Source organism: Solanum lycopersicum, chromosome 1 (genome assembly GCF_036512215.1).
Source record: "Solanum lycopersicum chromosome 1, SLM_r2.1".
Taxonomy (NCBI): domain Eukaryota; kingdom Viridiplantae; phylum Streptophyta; class Magnoliopsida; order Solanales; family Solanaceae; genus Solanum; species Solanum lycopersicum.
This window is the reverse complement of record NC_090800.1, coordinates 74714003-74728670: the sequence shown is the minus strand read 5'-3', so window position 1 is coordinate 74728670 and position 14668 is coordinate 74714003. Positions and strand designations below refer to the sequence as shown.

The 14668-nt window shown below is 34.3% G+C and overlaps 2 protein-coding genes across 2 annotated transcripts; one reads left to right on the top strand and one right to left on the bottom strand.

The window, feature by feature from the left end:
* The first annotated feature begins 329 nt into the window (after positions 1–329).
* LOC101244523 (uncharacterized) lies at positions 330–3242 on the top strand. Its single transcript, XM_004229350.5, has 7 exons — positions 330–817; positions 948–1019; positions 1617–1705; positions 2066–2222; positions 2615–2695; positions 2822–2917; positions 3022–3242. The coding sequence occupies exons 1-7, from the start codon at positions 581–583 to the stop codon at positions 3052–3054; spliced, it is 765 nt and encodes a 254-aa protein (XP_004229398.2). The 5' UTR covers positions 330–580; the 3' UTR covers positions 3055–3242.
* Positions 3243–3402: 160 nt separating this feature from the next.
* LOC112941390 (DNA mismatch repair protein MSH6) lies at positions 3403–14060 on the bottom strand. Its single transcript, XM_026030885.2, has 21 exons — positions 12823–14060; positions 12141–12234; positions 11941–12043; positions 11804–11857; positions 11598–11672; positions 11216–11284; positions 11026–11109; positions 10732–10926; positions 8949–9499; positions 8746–8875; positions 8325–8416; positions 8045–8223; positions 7769–7971; positions 7588–7689; positions 6747–6909; positions 5473–5762; positions 5262–5399; positions 4706–4785; positions 4474–4573; positions 4105–4234; positions 3403–3942 (listed from the first exon to the last, which is right to left on the bottom strand). The coding sequence occupies exons 1-21, from the start codon at positions 13685–13687 to the stop codon at positions 3701–3703; spliced, it is 3939 nt and encodes a 1312-aa protein (XP_025886670.1). The 5' UTR covers positions 13688–14060; the 3' UTR covers positions 3403–3700.
* Positions 14061–14668: the final 608 nt, after the last annotated feature.

Sequence of the window (14668 nt, the reverse complement as noted above, 5' to 3'; positions counted from 1 at the left end):
AATATTTATGGACCCATATTCTTTATATTCTTACCTATAAAATAATTCTCCACTGTACATTAATTTTAATTAATCATAAAAACTCAAACATGTTTCAATTAAAAATGATGTGTGTAATGACAAATCATAACACATCTCTATTGATTAACTCATATATGTAACAAGCATTTAAGATAAATATGATAAAAAATATTTTATCATATATTTAATGCTTAATTGAAATAAACTATACTTAAAACATTAAAATGAAAGATAGTGACAAGTATGAGGGGGGGACAGGTCAATGTATTAAGCCAAAATAAAATCGAAGTCTGCATGTAATGAATTATGATGGATAATTGCTTAATCATAAGAGGTGGAAAATGCAAAAAATAAAATTTTTATTTTTCGAAGATTCTAAAAAGATTTAATTTAATTTGTTTAAACGCGTATTGATTATGTCCAACTTTAGGAACATGTGGTACAAAGTTGTAGCTATGAAGTTAGTTTCATTTGAAAATTCCGAACAAGGGCAGTTTCGTCATTTCACACTCCATCTTCTTGGTATATTTATAAAAACTCTGTGAAGACTCCAAAGAAAATGAAGAAAACAGAGAAAGAAAGGAAAGAACAAAAAAAAAAAACACTCAAAGAGATTATAATAATTATTTTTTTTACCAAAAAAAAAAGCAAAATTAAGATGGGAGAAGTGATAATATATGTTGATGATTATGAATTTTTTTCTTCTTCAACATATTTATGTAGAATTTGCCATGACGAAGAATTCGAAAGTTGTAAGAAATTAGAAGCTCCATGTGCATGTTCTGGAACTGTTAAGGTAATTATTAGTTAATTAATTACCATTTAAATTAGCTTCTGGTGATTAAGTTTTTTTTTTTAATTTTTCAGATTTTTAATTTTTTTTTTCTTCTAGTGATCAGATATATTTTTTGTTTGTTTATGTACAGTTTGCACACAGGGATTGTATTCAAAAATGGTGTAATGAAAAAGGAAACACAATTTGCGAAATTTGTTTACAGGTAACAAACAAATTCTCTTTTTTTTTTATAAGAACAAATTAATCTGAAACCATTTTGATTTTTTTTTCTCATCGATTCATCCTTTTTCTTTTCTACTCGAACCCACAATTTTAAATTAAAAGTTAAAAAATGCTTATTATCCGAACAATTCCTTTTGTTGTGGTTTAAGGTTGCTTCCTCTGTTTTTTTTCTCTCTACAAAAATGGGTCAGGGGTACCAGTTCATTTTACAAAACAAAATAAGATATTTTTTTTTTATAAAAATTAATAATTTTTATAATAATAATATCACGTAAAATTCGAAATAAACAATAGATAATTCACTTATGACAGAAATTAGAACACGCTTTCTTTTCAATATTACAGAAAACGAAATATATAAACTAAGATATTTATCTGCTTATTCCTTTGACGTTTAATTTAAGCCACCAATTTTTGTATTAATTCTTTTTTAATTATCTCATTTGTCATTCTGTTTAAACTGTTCATGCATTATCTTTATATAGTTTTAACTAATTTTATACATATAATATCATATTAACATTTAAATTTATAAATTTAATTTTAAATGTTTTTTTTTTCTTTTATAACGTTGCAGAAATTTGAACCAGGATATACGGCTCCACCTCCTAAGAAGAAGGCCCACTTGGTTGATAATAATAATAATAATACAGCTGCAATTATTAGGTATTCCACCAATCTTAAATAGTTAAATTTGTCTTTCTTTTTTTCAATTAAAAAGTAGAAAAAAGGACCTTTTCATTTGTCACATTATAATTTTAGACAAGCTTTTGTTGTATTTTGTTTAAGATAAAATATTGTATTTGTCTCCTTCATTGTATTGTACTTAAATACACACTTAATAATATTGTTTTATCCGACATAGGATTTAGTATTTAAATTAATCGTACAGGTTTAAGAATTTAATTAATTTACATAAAACATTATGTTAGGTTAATTTGAATAACTAATTCAATTTACTTATGGTTGTTATGTAAATATTTGTTTACGCTATTAATATGTTTGAAATAATGTTGCGATATATAGAGGAAGCGTAGAAGCAGATATAGAAAACGGAAGGGAAAGAGTAGAGTCGGATTCAGAATCAGAAGAAAGAGAAATGCTGGTGAGGAGTACTCAGTATTATGAATGCTCACAAGCTGCTGATAGAAGCGCGTCTTGCTGTCGAACTATTGCTCTTATCGTAAGTACTTATTTAGAATTGAGACGTAGTAACTAATTACGAAATAAAGAAAAAGTAATGTGAATAACATTAAATGGTTAAAAGATTGGAAATCTTGACGGTTAATTAACGCAATTTACCTTTTATTGACAACTCCAAAAACACATGTGTTTTTTTCATATTTTATTATTTATTGAAATTAAACCAACATTTAAGTTATTATTTCATTTATACATTATTCTTGCGATTTGCACCTAAAACATGAACCTAAAACAGCCAATTTTGGTTATCTACCACATGCAAATATACATAATGAACTAGTTCGTGATACTGCGTGGATATTAATTAATTATTTTGATCATTAATATGATATTTTTTATAAAAAAAAATTAATATATGATTTAATTTGGCAGTTCACAATTCTGCTTATGATGAGACATTTGTTAGAGGTGATGAATGGAGGAGCAAAAAACTATCCCTTTACACTTCCTACAGTAAGTAAACTAACTTTTTTTTGATTATGATGTTTTTATGTAATAGATTAATAATTTGGTACCAACTTAACCTTTTATCACAACTACTTAGTAACTAACAACCTAATTTGTCTTATTATTTTGCAGTTGCTAATTATTAAATCAACTGGAATACTCTTGCCCATGTACATTATACTAATGTTAATCACAAGAATACAGATTATCATTAGACATCATTATCTGGTAATCTTTTTTATTTTTTGTCAACTCAATCATTTTCAACTTCCTGTTCGTTAACTTAGCTACATCATAATATAATCTAAATGTTTTTTTTTTTCTTTATTCAGGATTCAGAAGACAGGCTATCTAATTCTGACTAAGACAACTAATACAAGTGTTCAATTTGCATATTCTTTTTTTATTAACAGTGTAATTTGTATTTCTAAGCATTGAACTGATGCTTATCTAATTTTTTTCTTCTTCATACACGTGGAGAGTAATTAAAAGTTTTACAAATCAATTATATGATTATAGTAATATATACAATTTCATTGCTTCTTTTACCAAACAACTACTACCAACTTATGCTATTACTTAATAGCTTAGTTACAATGACAAGTACGAAAGGGAAATACTTGTATATTTCAATGTAGGCCAACGACCCTGGCCCTAACTAATCTCGAGATCCAAGTCATCTGAAAAAAATACAATCTTCAAAAATAGTTAGATACTGCCAACAAACAAGGTTGTTTTGATTAGTTTATTATAAGTAGCTACAAACTGGATAGAGACAACCTACCCAAATCCCTCCACCAGAGGCCAATACTCTCTTTGATCATGTTGTGGGAAAGAAAAACAGAACTTGGCACAATTTCTTTTGTTAATTCTAATAGCAACCTTAATCAAAGGGCTGACATGTTTCTATACAAAATTGGCAACTGAAAATAGTTGCAGTGTCATCTAGAAATACTCTAGGGAGTAAGAATGCACATATAGGCACTGTACATTAAGATTGCTTTTTTTTTTTTAATTTTGTTCAAGGAGTATTCTTGCTCTGTTCTGCAGTCCACTCAGCTCATCAATCACACCGTTGTTGTCGTTGTCGTCATATTTATTGTGTTCAACCAAATTTATCAAATTTTGGAGCAGTATTGCTGTCTTTCCTGTCAAATTCTCAGAAGGGTTTTCTTCAGATTGCTTATTGTGGCCATAAAGCTCAAGCGCCTCAGATTTTGCAGCAGCTCTGTGAAGCACATCATCAGGAAGTCCTGAAAAGAGTGGAGGTAAACGAATGTGGCTTAATAAGCTAAAACTGAAACGAATGGAGACCTAAGTTTATAGACTTCAGTTGCCATTCGACCCAAAAAAACCCTCATTAGACCACAAAAGAGAAATCAAGTCAGACATACTTAGAAAAAAAATTCACATACCAGCAAGCCGTGCAACATTGACACCATAACTTTTAGGGCATGCACCTGGTGTCAACCTGTAAAGAAAAGTAACTTCCTCAAGACCTCCGGAACCTTTTCCAATTTGGCATGCCATATGGCACAGCGACACCTGCACAACCAAAAAAAAAAAAAAGCATTCCAAATAAGTGATCTGCTGAGCATCAATTTTAGCAGCTTAATAGTCTAAATCAAACAGCAAAAATTAGCTGTCTAAATCTAATCTTCTGCTAGCTATTGGATAAAAATGTGCAGTCAAAATGCTTGATCTTTAAAGCAATGCAATCTTTTATGAAGCAGTGCATATTAAATATGGCAATTCAAAGGGAAGTGAATGATTAAAGACAGTACCCTGGAGTCTTTTTGATAGTCAATAGATAACCGATGATAGTGGGTAGAAAACATTCCTCGACATTGCACCTTGTGGACAAAGTGTTCAAGCACTGATTCACTGCCAACAGGGCGAGAAAACATAACAAACATAGTGATATTAGGTGAAAATGATTGAGCAAATCAGGCTGAGAGAATAAATTCACAACATAACAAACAACCAATAATGTTTTTTTGTATAATTGGCACATACGCTATTGCTTGTCCATCAGAAGTAGATGTACCGCGGCCAAGTTCATCAAGCGCGACAAGTGAGTTACGGCTTGCCATAGACTGCAATTTATTATTAAGAAAACAAATGTTCAGATCACTTCATGGAGATGAGAGTGAAATTAATATCAACAACCCAATTATGATCTCCCCATGTTTGCTCTTAAATAGCACCCATGTCTAAGACCATCTTAGTGAACACCATAATATAAGTCTGTTATTAATATTTTTTGTTCACATAATTCTCTTCCCTACACTCTTAATTAAATAAAATTATATCTAACAAAACTGAATGGTAGTCAAGCAATTAATTACAGCCTTTTAGTTGAAATTACTATCAACCTCATTTTGCTCTTACTTATGACCACGTCTAAAGGCCATCCTTAGCAGTTACCATAATATAACTTGATTATTTATCTATTTATGTGTTTACATAATTCTCTCCCTTCCACTCTCAGTCAAATGATATTATATCTAGCAAAATCAGATGGTAGTCAAGCAATAAATTAATAACAGCCTTTAAAATAATAAAACCTCACCAGCATTGAAGCAGTTTCCAAGAGTTCTGTCAAGAATGTACTCTGGCCTGCCATAATATGATCTTTGGCGCCCATTCTTACAAATATACGATCAACAGGTGATATGTCAAACGATGATGCTGGTACATCAGCTCCTACCTAATAAGCATCAAGAGCTTTTTAGCCATCAATAGATAAGAAAAACTCTAATTTTCTTCTGGAGATAACTCACCTGGGCCAAAATTACAGCCATGCAGACTTGGCGCAAAAGAGTAGATTTTCCTCCCATGTTAGGACCAGTGAGAAGGATAAAGCTGGCATTTGGAGGACCGCCAAGGGAAACATTGTTGGAAACAAAGGTACCCTTATCTAGAGAATCGCTTCTAAGAACAGGATGTCCTAAATTTTCAGCAAGAAGAACTGGCACGTCATCTTGACTTGGCACTGACTTGATGTTTGGACGACATGTTGGTCCCTCATAGTAATCACTTGCAATAGACAAACTGATTAAAACATCCAATTCTGCAAGAGATAACAGCCACATTTTTAATGTAAAAGATCCTGTATGTTTACATTAAGCTTCTTTGTATATACCTGATAATTTAGCAGACGTTCTTGAATCAAAGTGAAATCAAATTTAAATTTGAACTTCATGAGCAAAAAGCATTTTCTAAGAGATAATAGTTATATTCAACACATAATGCTATTTACTAAAAAATGTTTGGACAGTGACTAATCTCTAGATTTTGCTTTAATTTGAAGCCAAATAAGCACAGAACCAAGTTGTTTTTTAACTTGGAAATTGCTACAAAATAGGGAACCTCCCTCCAAGTTTGTTATAATTAGAGACACCTTTCCTCTTTTCTGGAAAGCCAATGCCCTTCTGGTAACTGTTTCTAATTATAAACCATAAGAAAAGAGTAACTAATGTAACAGAATCACCTTTCTACCCTCATAAAAGAGGCAACCTTTTTATCTTTTCTTTCTATATTAGAATAAACTACTGTGGTTTTACTCATAGAGAAGAGAGGCAAAGCAAAGAGAGACTTCATTTTGCACCTTCCTAGAGTTTTTATGTTCCTACTACACTGTTCAGCTGGGGCAGAGTGCTTATATTGAGTGGACAGACTGACCAAGCTACAATAGAAGAATGTCATCCTATTGCATCATCACAACAGGGAAGACGAAGTAGGATCCAAAGAATGATACATAGGTTTTCCAGCTCCAATTTTCTTAAGGAAAGAATATAATCAAATATGCATGAAAGGAACAAAGATAACTACCAAGAAGCATCATGTAGCTGCCCTAAAGTATGCAGAGAAAACTGAGAATATGAAAGTAATTTTTCCACCATAAGTAAGATACTTTTTTTTTCTGAAAGACTTTGACTAGATTCACCATTAACCACTAATGATACTACCTGCTCCAAAATAGATAAAGAAATAGGAGGAAAAGGGACTTGAGGGCAATATCCGATTCTATGTCCAAATTAAGGGTCAACAATACCTGCAGTAGTACTAACTAATTCTCTCCACTTATTATGATGTTCACAAAACCGTCCTATCAGCCTCCGCAAAATGCTTTTTAGCTTAGATTCCTTCTCCGAATCAGCATGTGAAAGCTCTCCAATTAATTTCTTTAAGATGGGATTCCAGTACCTGAAATAACCCTGCAGGCAAAATAGAAGATCAGTAAAGGCACATGGCTGGAGATATTGCTTCTACCACCTATTAAACCAGTTGTAATACTTCTACAAACCAAGCAAGTGCACAGTTACGGCTAACCAACAAACCAAGGAACTAGTCTACAACAAGCTGTGATTTATTTGTTTAAATGTAGTACGAATACCAAATACACCACATAGTAAATTTCCTAGTATCATTCCTTTGAATTCTAGAATCACCACAGTTATTCAAAGATTAAAGGAATCTTCATGCTCTCATCCAGCCCAATACCAGATAAACACATAAAAGGAGATAATTTGTCATTTACTATGTTTGCAAGGAGGGATAATATAATTCACACAAACTAGAAACACTGCAACTGTTGTTACACAGCAGCATCAACTGCATGGATACACAGCTCAATAGAATAAAGAACATGGGCTAAACAATTTTATCTAAATTAGCAGTCTTCTACAAAATGATTTTGAATTCATCATCTATGTCGACTCGAAGCATCATTCTAAAAATTACAGGCACTGCATGCAACTAAGGAACCAGCTTTGAACTCTGTAAATCTCATTAGTAATAGGTAAATTTTGCTGTCGCATAGCAAGAGGTCTCATGAACACAATGTCTGACCGTAGGCATTTTCAGCATTGGGCATGTAAAGTACGCCTACTAACCTTTTTCGATGACTGTAATTCATACTCCTTAGGAGTGCTCCTGCACAAACTTTCTGGTACTTCCAAAAGGTATGCATCTTTTCCTATTGTCACGTAATCTATCTGCAATATTCACAAAATATTAAGTGGATTTGGATAACCTCCCCTATTGCTCAATAGGATATTTAAACTACGTTCTTACTGATGAGTCTCCAAGCAGTTTCCTCTGTTCCTTCAAGTGCTTGGCTAATTTAAGTTCAACCTCCTGAACTTGTTTACATGCAGCATCATACTCCTCATCAACCCCTTCATGAGGTATAATACGACCTGAGTTACTTGCTTCTACCCAATCAAAAGCATCCTTGAAATGCTTGAGAACTGAATCTACATCTGGAAGACCATTGCCTAAAAATTCAAACAAACTGTCAGATGCCACCAGAATTTGCAGCATGATTGAATGATTCAATTTGAGTAGTACCGAGTGTTAATAGATGATGTAGTAGCTTTGAGTCTGTGTTTCCCAAGATCACCCCAAGTGAAGAGCATGCCTGCACCATTGATTCACATCCACGTAAAGCTGATATGAACTCTTGCAATTGTTTCTTTGCTGCATCCTCGTATAAAGTCACTTTATTTGCATTTCTTCCATTGGCTTCACTGCATCATTACAAATTTAAGAGCAAAATACTTGAGCAATGACTACAGAAGAACTTGGAAAGAAACAAAGACTGTCGAATCCAAGAATTGTCAATCTTCACCTGCTACCGAAGAGGCGTGCAAGCAACCGCTCCATATCAGGAAGCCTTGATAACTCCTTTCTAAACTCAAGAACAGAAGGTAGATTGGGCCCCTAGAAAAGCATTAAGCACATTATACCATCTCATTTGTCAAAGCAGCTCCATTTAAAAGCTACCACTATACAACAGAAAATTATAAGGAGGAAAAAGGAAAGTTGATAGGCAAAAGGACAAGAAAATTTAGTTCAGTACAATTTTTGTGATCCTTCTTTATTAGATATACCCGACCTTTGGAAGTACCTACTTGATAGATGGATTAACATTTATCACCCTCCAGCCAAAAGGAATTAAATAATGCCACAAGCAAAGGACCAGAAGTCAAAAAGTGCAAAACTTCACCATCAACAGTACAAACACAGAACCCTTGGGAACCTGAACGTACCTTTAATCCGGCTACAGCATCCTGACGTTCTCTAATGGATTCTGGACGATACAAGGGTCTTGCAAGCCATGATCTGAGCATCCTTTTCCCAAATGCTGTGATACAGTGGTTGATTTGAGCGTATAATGTCCTATATTAACGAATAAATCACCTCTAAGCTTGAAGACAAAATAATCAATAAAATGCAATTAAGCTAAATATACCCTGAAGAATCTCCATTTCGACTGTTCTCAAATATCTCAAGATTCTCCAGTGCAGCTGCATCAAGAACCATATTCCATTTTTGAGTACCATCACAAAAACCAGAAAGGGGAAGTAGCTCAAATTTCGCAAATTTGAGCAGGGATTCGTCCAGAAAAGCTTGCTTCAAGTAGTATAACACTCCTCCAAGTGCTGAGAGTGCATAACTCCCGTTCCCACCAAGATTAATAAGTTCACATAAAACATCTGGTAGAAAGTTCCTTTCGCCATCTTCCTCAGAGGCAGTGCTTTCATGTGTTCCCATATCATTTGGAGATGATGACAGCAGTGACAAGCTCATGTTCCTATATAATCCCTTCACCTCACAAATTGTTCTCTCAGCATCCCAAAATTCAGAAAGAGGAACCAACTCATTCACTAGCGGATTTCGTGTGTGTCGCATCAGCACTCTCTCAGTTTCAAGACTAAGCAATTTAGCCGGCTTTATTATTTCCACTGGTCTTAACTCAGAAAGTAGACAACACAAGGCACTACAATCTGAATCATCCTCAAACTGTTGAAGAAATACATCAAATTATTAACATTTCATTTCGGTAAATGAAGATTAACCAATACAGAGATAGAATAGTGTACAGGATGATAACAGGGTTCCTTACAAAACTAAGGGTTTTTAAATAAAAACAACTTTAGAAGCTTTGTTGTACCAAAGGTCTTTCAATCAACTGGCAACAGAGAACTCCAGACGAGATTTTATCCAGCCAGTAGACAAGAACACTTATGGCAGATCTAATCACCTCACATACTACTACTCGATGTTTATGCACTTATTTTCATGGCTAAACAAAACAAGTTGCTCCCAAACAAGCAGATAATCACATTAAACTAACACGTTAACACAAAAGAAGAATTTTAGACAAGATCATTGATAAAATAATTAGGAAAAAAGTGATGCTTATGCTAGAAACCTAAATAGTGTATGGTGGGGTTAAGAGAAAGTGTAGAGGTTTGAGGAAAGGAAAGAGAAACCAATTAATGAGGTTAGAAAGATGGCAAATCCAGGAACCAAGCCAACTAATGCAGAAACCAGAGATGGAGAAGGTGCCAAGTTGGTTGGAAATATCCACGTTATCACTGGTGGAACTTGGAACTAAAGATATAAAGGAACTTCTATTTAGTAGCATTCCAGTAAAGACTGTATAATAAACTAGGCATAATACATATATTGGACCCTAAACTTGGCTTCAAATTTTAACTTTGACCTCGAACTTTCACAATGCACAAACAGACACTTTAACTATCCAATTTTTAAATAAATAAACACATGAGTCCTATATGGCAACACGTAGGACACCACGTAAGACAAAAAATGGCATGTAGGACATGTGGGTCTATTTGTTCAACTTTATACAAGTTAAAGTGTTTACATGTGTAAACCCAAAGTTGAAGGGCATAAATGTAATTCGAAGCTAAGTTAAAAGGACATATTTATGTACTATGCCTTATAAACTATTGTGCTTTCCACTCATTAATTGATTAGCCAGTTATATGCCCTTAGCCTGTGAAGTTCACACATCACTATATGGGAAGGTTGATCAAAACTAATTCAGGTTCTAGTGAACATCTCATCAAGCTAATCAAGATTCAGAGAAAACTATCACCCACAGAAAGCAACCTAATGGAAATAGACTGATTGACAGCAAACATGCTACACATGACTAGAAACAAAATAGCACAAAACATTTTACCAATAAAACTAAATAAAATTCATAAGCTATTGCCCTGTACCTGTCCAATAATAACCCTGCCTGTGCTAATATCAACCATACAGACACCATAAGTGCGCTTCTCTTGTTGGAATGCAGCAGTTAGAGAGCTTTCAGTCACAGCCATCAAATATGAGGCATCAGGGTTTGCCGCAAGCATTTCTCCCTCAGTTAATGTTCCTTTGGTGACTACTGCACATATTTCACGTCTGACAACCTGGAATGCAGTTTGATGTGTCAACAACAGAAAGAACAGAGAAAGAAGTAAAATTGTCATCATTATGACTGCTTCAATCTTATGTAGCACAATAATGACCTTATCTTTAGATCCCATCTCTCTTCGACGATTCTCAAGCTGTTCAGGTGTTTCTGTTTGCTCAACCACAAGAACCCTATAACCCTGTTCCATCAAAGCAACTCATAGTAAGATCCTTTCCATGAAAACACAGGCAATCAAACTAGCATCAGGAATATAACACGGATACTGAACATTGAGCAATTACAACCTTCCGAGCCAACTTCTCTACATTCATTGAGAAGTTCTTTTCTGGAAATCCACAATGGGGTTGCTCTCCCTGGAGACACAGGCCACAGTCAGCTATAAACTTTACTTCAAGATGCACAGAAACTTAAGAGTAAAACTGGAACATCCTATCGCAAGGAACAACCGAGAAGGTTCTACCTTAAAACGAAATATGCAATTTAGTCACAACATGATACAGAGCATAAACCACTCCCTTCCTGAACAGGAAAAGTAAAATGAAACATAAAAGATGCATGGTTGGCTCACTTCCTTTTCTCTTTTAGGCATATCTGACATTGATGACCAAATTGTTTTTATCCTTTGTTATCTTTCATTTTTCTTTTGGGTGCATAAACTCAAGTTACCTTCATATACTGCAGATGAAGTTCCTGGGCTCCAATATGTGCATCCATCTCATAAAGCTCATAGAATTTTCCCATCTGATTTGTAAATCATGAAATAATTAAGATCATCATATAAAGGACAAGTTAAAGAAGAAGAAATGAAAAGGCTGCAAAACAACTTCATTGGCAAAAAGATTGAGCCTTCAATAAGCTGCCATCATCATTACCTTAAAAAACAAAACTTTATCCATGTGCTTCGACTTGAACTCCCACCATTGTCTCTGAGCATCATTTACACCATTTAAGTACTCACTCCCATAGGGAAAAGAATTCCAAAGATATCCAACCAGGAGAATCCAATTACCTGACCACCAGTTAAACCTTTTAAAAAATTAGGAGGTAGGTAAATAGTCCTTGGATCATAATCAGCGTCGTCTGGGGACCTCCTATTTGCATCCTTTCTATCTCTGTTTCAGCACACAAGAAAAAATCAGAAAAAGGCCACAGCAAGCAAAATGGTAACACATCACCCATCTCCACCTAAATTAAGTCGAGAGTACTTACTTCCCAAGGAATGGGAATTTCTGTGTTTCACGTTGTCCAAATCTATCTGCTGCACCACACAGCAATACATTGACATTGTTGGATGCCTTGGCACCTGCAGGGCAAAGCCACCTCAATTTTATTTCCTAAAACATTTAAGCATTAAATTTTTTGTAAACCTTATCACCCAGGCAAGAAATTTTAAAATTAATACGGTAACAAACTGCAACATTGAAAGTTATTGACCAATTAGGCAACCTCATTCCCGCCTTACTACAAGTTCACATTTTCATTTGGATCCAACCACATATAGTCCAGATTCCCCCCTTCCTTTTTGTTCTTTTGACAAGTAGAAGTTCTCTCTTTTCCAATCTTCCCCCTTCTAGTCTGTTTCCTTTTCGTTTTTTTACACTTTCCTCGCAAGAAAGACCATCTTTGGTAAGAACAGCAAACAATTTTTTTTTTGCTCGATACAAAGTCAAAGAGTCATAATAAGTCATACATATTTGGGAAAATGACACTCATGGTTTAATATGCTCATGTGAAAAGAAAAATAAACATTCATAGCAGGACTACTGTAATATAGGTACTTAAAATGACAGTTACTATCATTGTACAACACCATAACCGCCAAATGTTCTAGAGTATTCAACAAGTAAACTGAACCTAATAGGACACAAAAGAAGCAGGTTGAATCACTTACAATCCTCATTGGTTGCAGTAGGCTCTTTTCCATTTACTCCAATCACAGCAGAGTCCATTTTGCTATTAGCACTCCTCTTATCTGCAAGAGTCTTACTCTTCTTGCTCGAACTCGGAGTTAACTTCTCCCCTTCACCAGTTTTCCTCTTCCTCGCCACCACCTTGCTCCCACTCACTTTCCGACTTTTAGGTCCAACAACACCATCATCTTCTTCCTCAATCTCCAAATCCATATCCTCGGAAGCATCCTCACCTTCCGACACTAGTTTAGCAGCATCCTTTCCCCAATCTTCATCCTCAGAATCATCCTCAACACTCTTTAAATCCTCCAATTTCTCCTCCTCCTCCTCCTCCTCTTCCACCACAGAAGACCTCCGCAACCGCCTCAACTTCCTCACAGGTGCCTTCACCCATTCAATTTTTTCTTCAGCTAAATCAATCATTTCCTCATCACCATCATCATACTTAACCAAATGCTCACCAGAACTACTGTCAAAAGACTTCACACAACCTTCATACCATATTTTATCCAATGGCCAATAAACCTTAACTCTTTTATCGACTACCTCTTGTCCATATGATGGTTTAAGGTCAACAACGGCTGAAATAGGCACAGTAATCTTCCGCTTCGCACTTAGAGGAGAAGGAGTAGTAGGACTAACACAAGGACTGGTACTAGGACTAAGATTAGGTTTAGATTTAGTATTAGGGTTAGGGTTAGATTTTTGTGGAATTTGTTTGGGGAGAAGAGGTGAAGGAGAAGAAGAAGAAGACGAGAGGGCTTTGGAGAAGAAAGAAGTGATTTGGCTCTGTTGATTGACTAGCGGTGATCTGCCATTGCTGGAGCGGCGAGAAGAAGCGGCCATTAGTGGCAATGTAGAAGCAAATAGTGGAATGAGTGAGAAAAGTAATGAACTGTACTATATATATATATATATATTGCTTCTCCCAATGGCGGGAAGAGTGAACGTTGAGTGCCACAGTTGGCGGGAAGCTTCTCTATGGCCCTTCTTACTGGTGGTTCATTAGAGTTTAGTCGTATTCTTGCTTTTGTTTATTGGACCCTTTTTTACTGGAGTTGTGACTGCTTCTTTATCGAGAATGAGACACGAATTGAATTAATGAACTCTAAATACAAATAGAAAAATATTTGAATGAAAAAAAAAATAAAAATACATCCAAAGGAAGAGGTAACCACATTTCATTAACTCCATATTTTATTTTTTTTGAAAGTTATTTGGTTTGTAAATAAGTTTAAATTGTATTTATAATATAAATGATTTAAAGATGCAAAATTATTTTTAGTGAACTGATTTATTTTTTTAAAAAAAATTGTTTGATCATTACAGAAAAATGAAATACATCAAGTATGATATAAAAAAAGCGTGTTTGATTTTATATACAACATATAAAAAATACTCTTTTCGTTTAAAAAAGAATGTTCCTATTTCGTTTTTAGTTTGTTTTAAAAAAAATGACTCTTTTCCCTTTTAGCAACACTTTAACTTTAACTTTCCACGTGACATATTTAAGACTACAAGATTAAAAGACATTTTGATACATTTGATTATAACTTCAATTATAACCACAAGATTAAAAAGTCTTTTTTTTTTAAACTCCATTTCAAGCCAAACTAGACCAATCTTTTTGAAACGGAGAAAGTAGCTTTTTTTAATTTAAATAAAGACGTGGAGTTTTTAAAGGAGATGGGAAAAAGATATATGGAGAAAGGCATTTAAGTCATTTGATTATTTTTTTTTTACATTAATGTTGTATAAATAAGACTAACAACGGAATTGCTCATATCAGAATCACTACTATCGTGAGCGATTTTACCGTTTTGATTA